Raw genomic sequence first — 16,692 nt, 5'->3', positions numbered from 1 at the left:
GGGTCCCCTGCAACGGTTTGGCAGGATTCGCCTCATATGATAGGGACAAAAAAACAGAGAGAGAAAAATAATTGTTAAGGCGCCCTCTCCCCCACACTGTCAGCGAGTGAGAAAAAATCGCCGGGATCGGCTTTGTTTGATTGTGAGTGAATGGCAAAAGGTAGGATGACAGGATCGAGAGGCGATTTGATTTTGTGGTGAGGGCGGTGCGAGTTGTGTAGATGAAGTTCTGTTTCGGCGATGATTTCGGTGAAGACCTCGTGAGGGCTGGATTCGTGAGCTTTAGAGTCTCGTTTGTCTTATTGATTCGCCTTGAGATCTAGTTCATTGAAGGATGTATAAACTTTTAGCTGTAAGGAAAAGCCGGTGCCGTTGATGTTATCATAGCGTCTTTTTTAAATCCGGATACTATCGGCATCGTCCTTGGGTAAGACTGTCCAACAACACTGAGCTGTATCACGACTGGCTTGCTATGTCGCCTTCAAGTATGTATGGATCGATTGCTGTCAACTTAGATCATGTTGAATCTTGAACCATTGCATTGTCATGCAAAAGGCTTCTCAAGAATGATCTTCATGTTGCATCTCAAACGATGCTGCTCCCCTACATGTATGTAGCCAACACACACTAACAACAAACGCCACTCATATTCATCATCATCACGACGAGACAATTTTGCGCCCAGCTTCAAGCTTCGCCAAAACTAATATCCATGTCCAATTCTTTGCCCACCTTGGCAACAACCAGCCTCTTCAGTCCCTGCTCCAAACCACTCGCAAACAACGCATCATACCGTCTGCCGCTGTCCGCCCAAGCCAAGCGCGACCTCCAGGTTAGCCACTTGTCCGCCATGGATCCCTCCGGCGCTCGCAGGATCCCCGTCGCGAGATCCACGACCTGCCAGCCGCCCGGACCCGGCAGCTTGCGCTCGTCGCAGGCGTAAAACACCGTGGCGCCGCAGGTGCCGCAGAAGCAGCGCTGGACGCCCGGCGACGAGGCGTATGCCTTGAGGGTTCCGATCCGGAGGTCGCTCTTTATCTCGGGCTCGCAGAACGACAGAGGCACAAACGCCCAGCCGACGAGGTGCGTGCCGTTGGAGAGGCGGCAGTCGTCGCACAGGTCGTACGAGGCCATCCACTTGCCGGGGTCGACGGGAGAGACGGCGTTGCGGAGCAGCTCGTGGTCACGGATCTCCTGCGTTGGCCGCCTGACGGTGAAGGACACGCCGCCGCAGTGACACTGAGCTCGCAGCCGTTCTTGTCCGTCTTCGCCTATGACTTCCGGCTCTGTTTCGATAATCTTGGCTCGAGCGTCGTCCGTTGGAGGGTTCCAGTCTGGCAGCTCGACGCCGTCATAGTGTGTCAGTGCCTGTGCAAGGCCCTTGTCCTTGGCCGAGTCACTGAAGACGTGCGTCTTGATCCTGAAGTTGTCTGGTCTATGGTCCTGAAATACCGACGATGAAAGCGTCCAGCCCTCTCTATCTAGCGAAACACCGGCAATGTGACACCCGCAAGTCGAGCAGAAGTCGTACGTGCAGTCAGCTCCTGGGACGGCGTAACTCGTCAAGCTCTTCTCGCTCGATGGCGCAACAAACTTGGGCCTGAGCCCTTGCTCTTGCGTGCGAAACATGCACGGCGCTCCTGAAGTATAGCGGCAGACGCTGCAATGGCAGATGTTGACTCCAAGGGGAAGAGAGACAACTGGAACATCTATCGTAAAGTGGACAGAGCCGCAGAGGCACTTGGCCTCGAGTGCTTTGCTCTCGCCTGCCATTGTGGGAGGAGTTGTAAAGACAATGTGCCCTGAACAAGAAGCTCTGTGCTCGGCTCCTATATATTCCAAGGGCAGAATTCACGCTTTATGTCTTTGCCCTGATCCTCCATGCCTGACCTCATTCAAGCCCAGACGGACTTATGTGGGGGTCTGAAGTTGAGCCTCGATGTCTCCCCGTAGTCCATTCTCAACTTAGCTGCGCGTTTGGCGTAGGCAACAAGCGGACAAAGCAGATAGTAAGCTGGACTGAATAGTTGCCCCGGATGACACCCGCCTCCACGATAGTACTACTAGGTACCTTATGTACGAGTAATAAGGTAGGTAGTAGTGGACGATGTTGTTAGCGGCGATGGAAATTCGGGGTTCAGATGCCGCGTCGGATTAACCGAGGTGCCGCCGGACGGCCCCCATTTTCCATACGCGCACCCAAACTCTCTTATCAAATTTTTGTTCTCACCTAATACCAAAGTTCATCACTTCCAGGTTGTTGCTCGTTGACACCGCCGGCCTTGCTTTGATCGCACGACATGTCGGATGCCAGAGACAGCTTTTCTGACCTGGAGAAGCATCGCCTACGGCTGGAAGAAACCGTCAACAGCCTGCGGAAAGCTCTGCAGCACTGGCAGACCTGGGATGCCGAGTATGAGGCTCTCAAGGAGGAGGTCGAGGCCGTGAGCGCACCCGAAGAGCTGCACCGCGTCCATGCCGACTTTGACGGCGAGCTGCTGAAAGGCAAAGAGCTCGACGACGTTTTCGGCAAGCCGGGCCTCAAGACCAGGGAGCAGATCATCAACGTTCTGGACCGCCGCATTGATTACGTCTCAAAGAACATCGAGACGCTGCGGAAACAGCTGGAAACAGCCGAGAACAAGTATGCTGCTGCGACGGTCATCAGCCAGCCTGATGCCGCTGATGAAGATGGCCAACCCATCATGGACATTGTCGAGGAACTGGACGACGATGACAACGTCATCTCGTTTCGGGTGAACAGGCCCGGCGAGTCTCTGGGCAAAGTCGAAGCTCTTCTCAACAAGGCCGGTGTCACAGACGATGCGGAGCCTCAGCCCGAGAAAGAGGATGCGGCCTCAAGTAGCATTGTAGACCAGCAAGAACCTCCAAAAGCAAAGGATCAGCCTGCTGCACCTGTTGTGGCATCACCTAAACCGCCTTCTCCCAAGCCTGCGTATGAGGCGAAGAAGACGGTCTCCTTCTCAGACGACACGAAACCTGCCGAGGAGCCTGAACCTGAGATATCATGGAGGGCGAAGCGTGTCAAGGAGATTATGGGCACCGCCAAAGAGCAAGAGGATATCAGCATGCGAGCTGCTGTTATACCCAAGGACGAGTCACCGGAAGATGCAGCCCTGCGGCAACAAATGCTGCGGTACGGCATGAGCGAAGTGGGAGCCGTTGTTGCCGAGCTCGAGCTCGAGGAAGGCGACTCAGATGAGATTTCCGAGCTTGACGACGACTTTGACGACGACTATGATGATTACGATGACGAAGAAGACGAGGAAGACCAATACGGACGCTATCAGGGGAGCGTTGTCACAGACGAGTATCGTCGACGGATGCTTCAGCTAGAGAAGAAGCTTGGGATCAAATCACACTCCTCAAAGAAAGCGAAACCCAATTCTGACGAGGACGGCTCAGACGACGATGATAACGACGAAGGAATCGGCCGCATCGTCGTCAATCGAGAGGCACACGCCTCGTCTTCATCCACTGCCACGAACGCAGCCCCGCTCAAGTCGAACCTCAAAGAAAGACAAAGCAGCGATTCCGAAGCAAAGAAAGGCGTCCGTTTTGCGGCCAGCCTCGATATCGCGCCTGAAAAGGAGGACATGTCTGCTCCTGCGACCAGCAGCGAAAAGAAGGATCTTGTCGAACCCCTCAGCGACATTGTCGAGCGTAGCGGCCCATCAAGACCTGCCAAACAGCCAACAGCCCAACCAGCGAAAAGAGCGTCGCGTTTCAAGAAAGCCAAAGACACCACCGACACAGCAAGCGCTGTTCCCAAGGGACCCCTGGATATTCGGCCAAAGTTTGTGGACGATCCGCTGCCGCCGGTGCCGACTGGGCCAGAGGGCGTTACAATAGCCGACACGCTGGTCGAGAGAGAGTCGACGTCTGCTGCCATCGCCCCTGACGAGGTCAACGACCTGATGACCCACCAGGAGGTTGCCGATGAGTATCAGCGGATGCGCAAGAAGTTCATCCAGCGAGAAGGTGGGTTCCTCAAGCCCGATGAGTCTCCCATCAAGCCCGTACGCAACGAGTTGGACGAGCAACCCACCAGTCGGTTCAGAGCCGCGCGGCTCTCGCGTCAGTAGTATGGGAGAAAGGTAGTCGATATGCAGTCGATCAATCTCACCATATGACTGAATCCTTTCCTTGACCCGGTGATGTTTGGGGACATTGCCCCGGAAGGATATATACATCTCCCTCCCCGTAATGCCTTTGCTAACCTAGTGTGTGAACTCACTTACCCCTTTTGATGTCTGGATCTGAACGCTTTGTTTACACGAGCATAAATGGGCTGCAGCTATCAATCTGCTTGTCCATCTTGGTTCGATCCGAGAGCAATCTTTGGTAGGGTTCTCTGACACCATTACCCGACTTGGCAGTCTCCATGGTTCTGGTGATTCGTTAGGCTCTACACATTTCATTCGCTGTGAACTTATATATATTTTCCAGATGAGATCTTCTTCAATCGACAACCTTTTGATACTCATGGAACCAAGCATTCCCCGGACTCGAGTGATGATGCATCAACTACTACCTATATGACCGAATTTCTTGACTGACGTTCGTTCATGTGTCGCAAGGGGAAAAAAAGGAAGGGAAGTTAATAAGAGAAAAGAAAGTCCTCGAAAAGAGGAATAATCGAAAAACGCAAAAAAAGAAGTGATTCCGCCCGGGCTCGAACCGGGGACCTTTTCGGTGGTGTCAACTGAACTGTTAACGAAATGTCATAACCAACTAGACCACGGAACCAGATGCTTTTCGATGTCAATCTTTGGCTTCCATCACCCTATGAGCTTATTCACTACCCGCTGGGATTCATTCGAGAATTAACTTCACCTCGTCTTGACTTGATCAAATCTGTCAATTCTTTGCACTTTCGGCGAAATACATTCATGACAGACAGGACCATTTTCAGAGCTAGTATCGGACAAGTGGTGTAACGGGGAGTTTCAAGCAGCATCATTTAGTAGTAATGTATCCAATGATACATACAGTCTGTCATTGTCAAGCCGTGATGGCCTCGTCGTTCTATAGAGAATTTAATACATGAGATATCCCACCCACGCTCATATGCCATAGTTTACATTCAACCCTCCGTAGGAAAAAAAAAAGAAAAAAAAAACCAAGAAAGTGACAAAAGCGCAATGACGGCTGCTACGAGGCCATGCGCGCATAACCCATACATACGTGTTGAAACAGAACACTCAAAGCCCCCCCCACCACCACCACATAATCATGCCTAACATCACTTCCCCCTGCTAAACAACGCAGCAATCGTATCCGAAAACGTCGCCTGCCCTTCCGCCCGCCGGACCTCCCTCTCCTCCCTCTTGGCGTCCCAGATCTTCTTGACGTTGCGCGCCACGTCCGCCTTGGCCTGCAGATCCGCCCGCAGCGCCGCCTCCTCTGCGGGTCGCTCGTCCTCGGGCAGCTGGTCCAGCTTCTCCTTCCACTGCTTTTCGAGCTCCTCGGAGGGCTTGACGGCGGCGGCGGCCGCGACGCTTGGCTTGGGGATGGACGGGTCAAAGGTCGGGATGAGGGTGCCGTTCTCCTTTGCCTTTTCGACCTCGGCTTCGTGCTGGAGCATGCGCTGAAAGAGCGCGTCGGCGTGGAGCTGGATGTCTTCGTCGACTTCTGCCGGGCGGCCTGCTACTGATCCGTATCCCAGCGCTCTCAAGAATCTCTGCAGATGGCAAACGTTAACATCATAGTACCTTGTGTGTGCGCAATACCCGTTTTAGGGGGGAAAGGGGAGGGGGGGAGGGGGGGCTTCTCATACAGATTGCATGGTGTAGCACCTCTCGAACCGCCGCACCTGGTGCCGGCACATTTGCAGCTGGTCCTCCCAGCTGCCGCTCTTCATGCAGTTGATCCACTCCTCCTGCTGCGGCGCGCAGTTCTCGAGCCCGGCCCTCGCAATCGCCGCCTTGCGCTCCTTGTACCCCTCCAGCACGGACATGAGCTTGTCGTGGTCCGTCGAGTTCTCCTCCTCGACCTCTGCTAGCGGCCGGTAGTTCTTCCACAGATGCGCATACCGCCCGTCTTGGTAGAGGCTCGCTGATGGGACCGCCGCCGGCTCTGGCTTCTTCGCGTCTGGTGCCGCGGCTTCTGGGGGAGCATCTTGCCGCTGTGATGATGATGATGATGGTGATGGTGATGTCGCTTGCTGGTTGGGGATGTATTTGACGGGGGATTCTTTTTCGAGAAACTCGCGAAGCTTGGGGTCCAGCTTGCCGAGGGGATTCGGGGCGTCGCCGCCAAAGATTGAAGGAAGCCAGCCCATGGTGAATGTGCGGATAAGTCGAGGCCGTGGACGGCGACCCTGGGAAGGGGGTGATAATATGATCGGGGTGTCTTTGACCTGGAAACTAACAAAAGGGATCCGGGTGGCTCTGACGTCCCCCAACAGAATGGGATCGGAGGATGCTTTTGACAAGGGTGCGAATATTACATAATGCGGGTGGACGATGCACTGTGTCCAGTTTTATGGAGCTGCACCTTATGTCAACCTGCATTATCCTCCCATGTGCCTGAGCTATTACTGCATCGTTTTTTTGGTGGAAAGATTGAGGAGCATGATAGACATCATCTTCCACTGATAGTGAATCTTTGAATGCCATCGTCTAAAGGTCGTCGCATGAACCTCGGCAGGGGTCTACCTGTATGACAGCCAATGCCGATATCACAAGTTGTCGTCCTCAACAAGCATTCACTTTCCGTCACTGTAGCCACAACTCTGCAGATATTTAGACGTTGATTTTATTCATATATCACCTGAGGGCCTCATCGTCAAGATATCCTTTGCATCGCGGTCCAAATGGGGAATCGAATTAAGCGTCGTAAACAGCCCCGAGACGTCGAGATCGTGGTCATGAATCCTTTTTTATTCACGATTGCGTCTACAACTCATTTTGTAAAGCAACTTCCCATGCCGACCCTCCAGCGGGGATGACTTGTTTTCCCCCCTGATGTTTATCACGCCAAAAATGCCAGTTAGAGAAACCCAATTTAGAACTTGGTGAACGACTTGACCGCCTTGCCAGTTCGGGGCAGAACGCGCAGGACGTTGAAGCGGATCTAGAAGAGCGACGCGTCAGTATTAAGCCACACCAGCCGCATCGGGATATCGGACAAAACGTACAGTCTTGCTGAGAGGCCTGCACTGGCCAACGGTAACCTGGTCACCCTCCTCAACACGGAAAGCAGGGGAGACGTGGGCGGCGAGGTTCTTGTGTCGCTTCTCGTAACGAGAGTACTTGGGGATGTAGTGGAGGTACTCTCTTCGGATGATGACGGTTCGGTGCATCTTGGTGGAAACGACGGTGCCGGTCAGGATACGGCCACGGATGGAGACGAGACCGGTGAAGGGGCACTTCTTGTCTGTAGTCATCAAAGTCAGCGATTCTGTCTCCGTCGAGAATGTCATGCTTCGTGTCCAGCTCGTCGTGCTCGCCATGTCGATTCGAGTCCTGTGTCCGCCCTTGCCTTCCACCCCTGTGGTCGATTCTTCCCAATCTGCCGATCTTCGAAACCCGTCCCTATTTCGCCGTCTTCTCGCACGTACCGATGTAGCTGCCCTCAATGGCGGTCTTGGGGGTACGGAAACCCAGACCAACGTCCTTGTACCATCGTCGTCCGCCCTTGCCCGGTCTGGTGCTCTTGGTCTTGGTCTTGGAGTTCAAGAAGATGTGAGGCTGCTTCTGGAAAGCACGCTCCGACTGGACGGTCAATTCGGTCGCCCTGGTGTGACTGTTAGCAAAAGGACGTCGTCGTCGGCAGATCGGTATGGCGCAGCGCTGGCGGGCAAAACTGACATCTTGAATTATCCTGCTCCGGAGAGGTACCGTAACTGAGGGCGTATCGTAGAGGGTGGGAAGACGATGTTAGATGGTTTTGCACAGGATGGAGGAGTAGGGCAACGGCGCACTTTTTTCGGGCCACTTTCCCACCTTAGGGCTTGCAAAATTTAGATTGGCTGATTAGGCGAACCAAACAATGGGGCGGGCGCGCTATCGGCACGTGATGCTGATTCCCTCGATGCCTTCTGAGTCAATGCACGTGACTGGCTCCAGAAATGGACCTGGACCGGGCGATGCACATAGGCCCCCACTTACTGTGGCTCACTTTCAATCTTGAAGTGTGGCTAAGCCCGACTGAGGTACGTACCGTTACCCCCCAAAGGTGAAAGTAAACAAACGCGGTCATCGGGCCCTTTTCGATGCTCCAAGTCGGATCTCCTGCCCTTGGACTGTCGTGACGAAAGCACGACAACGATCCAAGATGCCTGCGCCTGGCCAGTCGACGACGCCGACCACGCGCCGAACAAGGAAATCAATCGGCGTGCACACAGAGCTTTCGAACTCACGCAAGGAAAATGCTACAACCGACGTGGGCCAGTCAATGGCTGCGAGTCGCAAGTCACGGAGCAAGAGCATCGGTCCCGGCGGGCTGGATGCGCTCAGGCAGGGGAATGGCAACAGGCGCGCGGTATGGAAATGGTTCCTCCCGTAGCGGACGCTCAGACAGTTGCTGAACTCTCACATAGTCCCTTGCGGCGCCGACCAAGATCCCTCGCTCGATCCTCAAGCCCACGATTTCTCCTCTACCTGAAATCCCACCGCTGAAATCGAAAGCACAGAGAAAGTCAGCAGGCGCGTCAACATCCAACCAGCCTGAGGCTGAGTCAAGCGGATCCAAAATTGCCGTACGGACAGAGGAGGAGCAACAAGCTGCAGCAAGAGAGAGAGAGGAGCGCGAGAGGCGAGATGCTCGTCGCAAATCACTTGCCAATCGCAGAGTCTCTTTCGCGGCAGAGGCCACACTGCATACTTTCCATGAAGTGGAATATATGCAGTCTCGGAATGCCACAGACTCAAGAAGAAGATCAAGCTCCGGATTGAACGCTCGCAGTGCCGATCAGACTCCCGCCGAAGACCAGAGCACGCAAGGGAAGAGAAGCTCGCTCGGCAGGCCGAATAATGTCCAAAGCCAAGATGAGAACAGTACCTCGGTTATATACAGCTCGGATTCTGAGCCTGCTGATGCGGTGGAGGAGATTCCCACAGATGAGGAGGAAGCGGAGGAGGAGGAGGAAAACTCGAATAGCGATTCCGACGACGGGACGATGATGAGCCTTGAGACAGACGAGGTTACAGGTACGACCGTGGCGTCCGAAAAGTCATTGGTGGACCTGGACGAAGACTCTTCTACACTTGACGAGGCTCTCCGCATGGCGGCCCGCCGCGCAGCTACCCAACAACTTGGAGACGACTCTGACGACGGCGAAGAGATCATCCCCTCATTTGGTTGGGCGAGAAAGCCAATCCCGCAGCCCGCAGCCAGCGGGAACAAGGAGCCTGCAAAATCGCCAGTGGATCAACACTCTGATAATACCACGGAGATGGACATGGATATAACGCAAGTTATGGGGAAGATTATCAAGCCCTCTGGGCCTGGTGATATCGAGGGAGAGCCAGCGGCAGAGGCAGAGGTCTCCATGGACGTCACACGTGCATTTGGTGGCATCATCTCAGGCGGGAGACCCAATGATGCACCTTCGGAGTCTGGTGAGATGGAAGATGCCACAATGGAATTCACGACGGCGGTCGGAGGCATACATTACCCTGAGTTGCCAGATGCCGACACTGACTACGACGCAAACGAAGACATGTCAATGGAGCTCACCAGCGTCATGGGTGGCCTATTAGCTCGTCAACAACAGGAGCAGAATGAGGCTCCTCGACGACAAGCACTGGACCATACTGCGAAGCGGGGTGATGATGCCGATGCCGATGGTGATGAGACAATGGGCATGGACATAACCACAGCCATTGGCGGAATCATCAAGAACACCTCGCAGGCCTTTAGAAAGAGCCTCTTTGGCTCTCAAACAGAACAAACCGAGAGCCCGCGGCAATCGACATCAGCAGCTGCATCGCAACCGTCTCCCGAGCACAGCACTCCTCTTGCAAAGACAGCATCTCAGGCTGCGCAAGGGGGGGCAACCCATCTTACTACGCCTCAAGCGGCCAGGGACCCCCTGATTGACGTCTCCACAACACCACCAACACCCAACTTTTTGACTACACCTAAATCTTCTACGACTCCGAAGACCTCAACGACTCCAAAGGCTTCTACGACTCCGAAGACTCCAGCATCGAAAGCTTCCACAACCCCTCGGCAGGCCTCATCGTCGACCAAAACGCGGACGCCGACGTCGCAAAGCCGAACACTCCGATCGGCGTCCAGAAAACCCCCATCTCAGGGTGCGAGTCGAACGCCCTCGCCCGTTAAATCAACTCCAAAGAGCAGCACAAAGTCAAATCAGCAGGATGTATCCACCCCTCGACGACTCTCTGGTGTTGGTGCAGATAGGCCTGGCCTGGGATCACCCCAAGTTGCGGCCATTTTCGACCGTCGAGAGTCTCTGACCGAATCGACGAGCACGTTTGTTGCTGGAAAACGCGCTGTTGCCTTCAGCGACCCCAAGGTTTTGGCGCAAGAACTTGACCAGGAAAGTGACGAAGGAGCTCGGCGGAAGTCTGGTGGGCGAGATGCTACACTCAACCTTAGAGAGATGATTGATAGCATGAGTCCCAAGCGAAACCCGCTCAGAGGCCGAAAGAGCCTCCACATTGGCAGTGCCAGGGGTCTTCTGGGTAAGCGACCCGCTGAACTGGACGAGGAAGCGGAAGCCGAAGAGAATGACGGCGTCAAGCGATTGAAGGGTCGTCAGGGCAGCCCTGTCAAGAATGTGAAACTTCAGCAGCCGCCCTCGAAAGAAGAGACAACCGGGAGGCTGAGAAGATCAACTCGATTGAGCTTTGACTTTGCTGGCAAAACGTCTCACTCTGCTCAGTCCTCCCCTTTGAAAGGCAGCGATAGTGCCACGCTATTGAGCCAGAAGTTCTCCCGAGCTGGAAAAGAGAACCAAACGGTTCACGATGTGCAGATACACCAGCCGTTGGCGAACAACGACCCTCAAGTTTTGGAAACCATCGAGGAACATCAGATGCATCTCCAGGACTTCTTGAACTTGACGTCTATTCGCTTCATGGAGCTGAACACGACCAAGAGGCGCCACACAATCGCCCCAAGGTCATCTCAGAGCGGCATTCTGCCGGATGGAGAAGACGATCGGTCTCTGGAGCGATGCGTCGTGGCGGGCGCTTGTACCGTGCCCATGCTGGAACTGTATCAACATTCCTGCCGAGAGCTGAAGAAGTACATATCCGAGGGCCGAAGAATAGTCAAGGAGATTGAAACGGAGACTTTTGAGGAAAACCCGCCCCTGTTTCGAGAATATCTATCCGCGACTCCCGACGTCAAGGCATTGATGGACAATCAGTTTAAGAACGTCAGGACCCATGCCCGTCACCTTAGCAAGGCGATGTGGTACGAATGGAGGATGAAGTTGCAGGACGGATTGAACGAAGGCCTCGTCAGCATCTCGGACGGCATGAAGGATGATCTCAAAGTGATTGAGGAGCAAGAGAAGCTTCTGAAAAGCGTGATGCCCAGTCTTGTGAGCCGTTACGAATCGCTACTGGAAGAAAGCAGCAGCCTCGAGGAAGCTGCTAAAGAAATAGCCGACTGCGATCCTGCAGAACTCCAAGCGGCTCGAGACGAACTGACAAGCCTCGACGATGACATTGCTCAGAAGAAGAAGCTGATTGCCAAGCTTCGACAAGAGTTTGAGGCATCGGCAGCCGACGTGGAGGAATTGACAGCGCGGAAGTCTCAGTGTCTTGCTGAGATTCAAGAGTCCCAGCGGATCAGAGAAGAGTGCCGTGGTTGGACCAGCACCGAAGTCAACAATCTCAAAGGTAAAGTTGCATCACCATTGTCACACTTGAGAGCAAGCTAACATCCAATGACAGCGCGGGTAGAGGCCATCGAGAAGGAGCACGGATGGGCCGTAACGGGCATCGCAGGCTCTACGCTGTCTATGACATACAAGCGAGAGATTGAGCTTGTCCTGGACATTACGTCCTTCCAACCGAAGCAGCCAAACTCGCCCATTGACCTGTGGTATATTGCCGATAGCCGCGCGGTCAATCCTCTGCCGCGGACTGCGGAAAAGGAATTCTTCTTGCAATGCATTCGGGAACACATTCGAGCAATGTCACAGAGCCGCACGAAGCTGTCTCATCTTCTCAGCGTGGTGAAGACGGCCTGGGACAAATCGAACTGGATCTCCCGCCAAGTCAGTCGCATTAATGTCATTTTTCCGACAAAGGTCTCCAAGACGTCCGATTCAAGCATAGCTGTTACGAGCTCCCTCCTGTTGGCACCCTTGGAAACACGAATCGAAGTGGTCTTCAACCTCAAGGGGTCCAGCGGGCCCGAGGGAGTCAACGTGGATGTCTCGACGGACGCCAAGGTCATCTATGGCGAACAATTCAACGTGGGCAAGGTTGGGGAGTTCCTGGGCACCAGGATTGGCAAGAGTGTTGGCGCCGAGGGCGAGCCGTGGAGCGATGTGGTGGCTGAACTGTACGAGAAGCTCATTGCTCGGGGGAAGAAGTAGTAGCTGTTTTGGTCTGACGCTGTAATGATTCATGAAGGGATTGGGTATATACGAGTCGTTGGATGGCTTGCTTGTATCGGCGTTGTTTGGGCATAAGATACCTTGGGCTGTTGCTCTGGATGTTGGGCTATCATATCACATCCTGCTGTAGTGGTATGAAGAATTGCTGCTATTCTATACATTTATTGGCTTGTCACCTTGGGTACCTACACTGCGGATGCTTTGGTAAGGTAGATGGACGACGGATAAGGGCGCGGAGGCTACAATTTGGGCAAGGTGTTTCTGTGCTACTAGTACTAGAAGTAGCTCAAGGGCCGTCTCGCGGTTGATGATCAATTGTCTTGTGTCTTCAGCGAGCTCATGATTCAAACCGCCAAGATTTAGCGACATTTAACCTCCAAGGTACATAGACCGTCTGTATCACTGTATTACTGTACAGTCTTCCAGCTGCAAGTGATCGACCCTCCTCCACTGGCTCTCCTATTTTCAGTCCAGTTTTTCATCTAGTTTTTCCACATAATTATAAATCCGAATTTTTTTCTCTTTTCTTCTCTCACCGACTTGTACAGTAGATGCTCTAGTATTAGCATTCGTTCTCCAACTTCTCCATCATACAAAACGACTCCTCACCCCCAACTTTGGCGCCTGTTCATTCATTCCAAGTTGCCCCCCCCAAAATCTCCGCACATCGGCCCCCGATCTGCTAGTGAGAGGAGTTACCCAAACCGGCAAACTACAGCGCATTTGGGCACCCTCTATAAAAGACTTACTACATGTAGTAACCCGCCGTCTTCTCATCAACACCCAAGCAAACCTCGACAACACAACCTCTTTTTTTCTTCTTCTTCTCCTTTTCAAAATCTTTTCTTTCTCTTTGCACATTGGTGCCGGCGTTTCTACGAAATAGACGGATAGAGTTCCTTTTCATATTTTCTTTTTTCTGCACTTCATCATGGCATCTTTTTTCCGCTGGTGAGTTTGCCACCGCTTCGCTCATCCCCCCGTTCTCGCACTCTGCTTTCTGACACCGGGCATCAGGTACAATGGAAGGCTCGCAGCCCGTCCGTTCCTCACGCAGGGCGTGACGACTGCAGTCCTGTTTGCGACTGGCGACATCACCGCCCAGCAGCTCGTCGAGAAAAGGGGCATCAAGGGCCACGACACCTCGCGAACCAGCCGCATGGCGCTCTATGGTGGATGTAAGTTTTATTTGGCTGCCTAAACCCACATCTCGCCTCTCTCTCTCTCTCCCTCTCCCGTTCTCTCTATCACACGCCAGCCCAGCACCACACAGCAGGTCCATTGAAAAAAAAATTTGCTCTCCCAGCTGACTATTTCTTCTTTTTTTTTTTCTTCTCTACTTCAGGCGTCTTTGGCCCTGTTGCTACGACCTGGCTGGGCTTCCTGGCCCGTCGCGTCCGCCTCAGGAATGCCCGAGTCGAGACGCTGGCGCGCGTGGCGGCTGACCAGCTGCTGTTTGCTCCCGTCATGATCGGCGTCTTCCTCAGCAGCATGGCCACGATGGAGGGCAAGAGCCCCAAGGAGCGCCTCGACCAGACCTGGTGGCCTGCCCTCAAGGCCAACTGGGTGCTGTGGCCGGCGGTGCAGTTTGTCAACTTTACCTTCTTGCCTCTGCAGTACCGTCTGCTGTTTGCCAATGTCATCTCCATTGGCTGGAACAGCTACCTCAGCTGGGTCAACAGCAAGGGCGGCAGCGAGGACCACGAGTTGATCGCCGCCCCGGCCACCTAAGCTGTGTCCTTTTGCTTGATTTTGTTCGGCTGCTTTTGACGGTGTCAGTTTTTCTTTGTCTTTGGTTGGTTTTACCTGCGCTAGAGGGAAGGAAAAAGAAAAGACAAGAGATGTTATAGAGGTCTACTACTAGAAGGAATGCTTCAAAATGCGCCAAAAAGTACTTTACGATAAACTACCTAACCTACCTAGCATAACGCATGACGACACGGTGCATCTGTCTCAGCTGGCGGTATCACCAAGATGCTTAGGTCGGAGTCTTTCGTGAGGAACACAACGAAGCTCTCGATTCGTGAGATGCAGTCGAGGCACTGTCACTGTCACTGTCACTGTCACTTCCCCCCCTGTACGTTTGCTGACGTCGTTGCGGTCTGGTGACCGGGTCCAATGATGTGGTTTCAGATGAGCCGTATTCAGGGGAACATTGACGAACGCCCAGGCTGATGAAGGGGAGCCTCTGTCCTTACTTGCAAAGTCGTGATCCAGCCTGCAATGCTTCTCGCATCTTTCTTCAACTCTTCTTCTTTCCCATCTGATAGGTAATCATAGAGGTTTCGCGATCACGATAAGGCCACCAACGGCTTACTCAGTTCTCCTTTGATAATACCTTAGGCCACAGAGGGCTTAGTGCCCGCTGACTCATCCCTCTTTCCGCCGCCTTGCAAATCGTTTTACCGAACCAGCGGCCAAGTCCGGGCTGGCGAAGAAACACAAACGACATCATCAGGTTCAGCCTCTGCGCTCGAACTGAACCCATTCGTCGCTCCCCTCTTCTTCGTTCTCGTCTTTCTTTTCTACTCAGAAGCCCGAATCCGGCGACGCAAATGTTGCCCCTGTCGGTGCGCCGCGCGGTGGTCTCGGCTCCTCAGGGGGCCGGGCTGACCTCTTTGGCCACCTCCGTCCCCAAGGTCGCAGCCTCGAGCTTCATCTTGAACCGCCCTCAGAGGCGTATGTCGTCGTCGAAGCCCTCACGATCCGATGAGCCCAACGATATCGCGGCCGGACAGTCGGTGCCGGCATCCGCGTCGGCGCGCGGAGAGAGCAAGGCCGGCAGGAAACGCAAGACCAAGGACGCGGCTGACCGGAATGCGGCTTTCAAGAAGCTCCCTAGCGTTCCCAGCACCCACCACATGTCGGAAGAAGGTGAGCGCTGCATACTTCTAGGTCTCCAGGTGTGCTCTTTGTTGCTAACTCATATTTCAGCCCTGGGCTTGTCGACCTTCTTCTCGCTCCACCGACCCATTTCCGTCACACAGACCATGCCCCGGACCGTTACAGACGAGCACTTTGCATCCATATTCGCGACTCGGTCAAAGTCGAGCAGGATACGGGACACCGTTTCTACGCTCTCCGACACCATCGATCAGCTGGAAGGCCCCATGGCCCAGATGACAATAGGCGGCCAGGACCAAGGTGCCAGCGACGGCATGCACAGGCTTGATGTCAAGAACTCTGACGGAAGCGAGTCGAGCATCTATCTCCAGGTTGACGCCATGTCGGGCGAGTTCCTGCCTTTCCGCCCCCCTCCGTTGCCTCAACCGCAGCAAGGCGTCGAGGCGGAGGGAGTCGCTGCTGAGTCTGAGGCCTTGGAAGAGGCGGCCCACCACAGGGTGTACAAGGCCATGTTCACCATTGAGGAGTCGACAGAGCCGGACGGCCAGATCAGGATCATTGCCCACAGCCCTCGAATCATGCAGGACGAGCAGCCCCGGACCTTTCTCGAGCGTCTGGCCCTTCGTCAGCTGCGCTTCGACCAAACTCGCGGCCACCGGGACATGTATGCCATCAGCGTCAAGCGGCAACGAAAGCTCAAGATGAAGAAGAAGAAGTACAAGAAGCTGATGAAGCGAACGAGGAACTTGCGCCGCAAGCTGGATCGAACGTAAGGGGGCTGTGGCGTCTGGCCGTGTAGACATTCCGGGTTTCACTATTCTTTTTCTTTTTTGTTTTTCTTCCTTTGTTGCGCTGGGGTTTGACCGGATTCCTGGGGTGCTGTCTGCCTGGCGGTTGGCCAGATGATCTTTTTGTCGACCATGAGTTACGCATCGCGCTCCTGGGGCTCTTTCTCTTCCATAGACTTTGAGAAGATGGCAGTTGTCGTGTTGTCGTGGGGCATGACTGGGACACGGCCTTTCCCTTTATATCGGCATTTGTAACATAGTATGAATAAGACGAACATGTAGCATCAGATGCTTTTTCGTTGTCTCTGAGCTATGGATCAGAAGTGATGTCCATGATCACGATCTCTTTAGTAGAGTGTCAGAATGCTTTATAACTAAACCCATTATACCCAAAATAAGGTACCCAAGCAAAAGAACTCTAGCCCAATTCAAATGGGACCATTGTTCGGGTGGTATAGTCGCTCATCCTGATATCTATATTAAGCAGCA

The 16,692-nt window shown here is 53.8% G+C and overlaps 7 protein-coding genes across 7 annotated transcripts; 4 read left to right on the top strand and 3 right to left on the bottom strand.

Annotated features, from left to right (window-relative positions):
• Positions 1–687: 687 nt before the first annotated feature.
• Positions 688–1,773, bottom strand: TRIREDRAFT_64172 (uncharacterized protein; the record flags this gene model as incomplete). Its single annotated transcript, XM_006966505.1, has 1 exon — positions 688–1,773. The coding sequence occupies one exon, from the start codon at positions 1,771–1,773 to the stop codon at positions 688–690; it is 1,086 nt and encodes a 361-aa protein (XP_006966567.1).
• Positions 1,774–2,300: 527 nt separating this feature from the next.
• On the top strand, positions 2,301–4,106 carry TRIREDRAFT_64347 (uncharacterized protein; the record flags this gene model as incomplete). Its single annotated transcript, XM_006966601.1, has 1 exon — positions 2,301–4,106. The coding sequence occupies one exon, from the start codon at positions 2,301–2,303 to the stop codon at positions 4,104–4,106; it is 1,806 nt and encodes a 601-aa protein (XP_006966663.1).
• A 1,160-nt stretch (positions 4,107–5,266) lies between these two features.
• On the bottom strand, positions 5,267–6,304 carry TRIREDRAFT_64112 (uncharacterized protein; the record flags this gene model as incomplete). The annotated part of the gene is made up of 2 exons (XM_006966504.1): positions 5,267–5,704; positions 5,801–6,304. The coding sequence occupies 2 exons, from the start codon at positions 6,302–6,304 to the stop codon at positions 5,267–5,269; spliced, it is 942 nt and encodes a 313-aa protein (XP_006966566.1).
• A 460-nt stretch (positions 6,305–6,764) lies between these two features.
• TRIREDRAFT_122587 (uncharacterized protein) lies at positions 6,765–7,903 on the bottom strand. Its single transcript, XM_006966503.1, has 4 exons — positions 7,836–7,903; positions 7,586–7,761; positions 7,163–7,401; positions 6,765–7,098 (listed from the first exon to the last, which is right to left on the bottom strand). Coding segments are annotated over exons 1-4 (486 nt in total). The 5' UTR covers positions 7,838–7,903; the 3' UTR covers positions 6,765–7,029.
• Positions 7,904–8,301: 398 nt separating this feature from the next.
• On the top strand, positions 8,302–12,550 carry TRIREDRAFT_108840 (uncharacterized protein; the record flags this gene model as incomplete). The annotated part of the gene is made up of 3 exons (XM_006966600.1): positions 8,302–8,508; positions 8,567–11,846; positions 11,901–12,550. The coding sequence occupies 3 exons, from the start codon at positions 8,302–8,304 to the stop codon at positions 12,548–12,550; spliced, it is 4,137 nt and encodes a 1,378-aa protein (XP_006966662.1).
• Positions 12,551–13,467: 917 nt separating this feature from the next.
• Positions 13,468–14,355, top strand: TRIREDRAFT_79345 (uncharacterized protein). Its single transcript, XM_006966599.1, has 3 exons — positions 13,468–13,522; positions 13,589–13,749; positions 13,917–14,355. Exons 1-3 carry the CDS (start codon positions 13,503–13,505, stop codon positions 14,300–14,302), a joined length of 567 nt encoding a protein of 188 aa, XP_006966661.1. The 5' UTR covers positions 13,468–13,502; the 3' UTR covers positions 14,303–14,355.
• A 683-nt stretch (positions 14,356–15,038) lies between these two features.
• Positions 15,039–16,188, top strand: TRIREDRAFT_79344 (uncharacterized protein; the record flags this gene model as incomplete). The annotated part of the gene is made up of 2 exons (XM_006966598.1): positions 15,039–15,445; positions 15,506–16,188. The coding sequence occupies exons 1-2, from the start codon at positions 15,127–15,129 to the stop codon at positions 16,186–16,188; spliced, it is 1,002 nt and encodes a 333-aa protein (XP_006966660.1). The 5' UTR covers positions 15,039–15,126.
• Positions 16,189–16,692: the final 504 nt, after the last annotated feature.

The sequence above is a fragment of the Trichoderma reesei genome, assembly GCF_000167675.1.
Source record: "Trichoderma reesei QM6a unplaced genomic scaffold TRIREscaffold_13, whole genome shotgun sequence".
Classification (NCBI taxonomy): domain Eukaryota; kingdom Fungi; phylum Ascomycota; class Sordariomycetes; order Hypocreales; family Hypocreaceae; genus Trichoderma; species Trichoderma reesei.
Note: the sequence above shows the minus strand (reverse complement) of the source record. Positions and strands in the feature narration are given on the sequence as shown.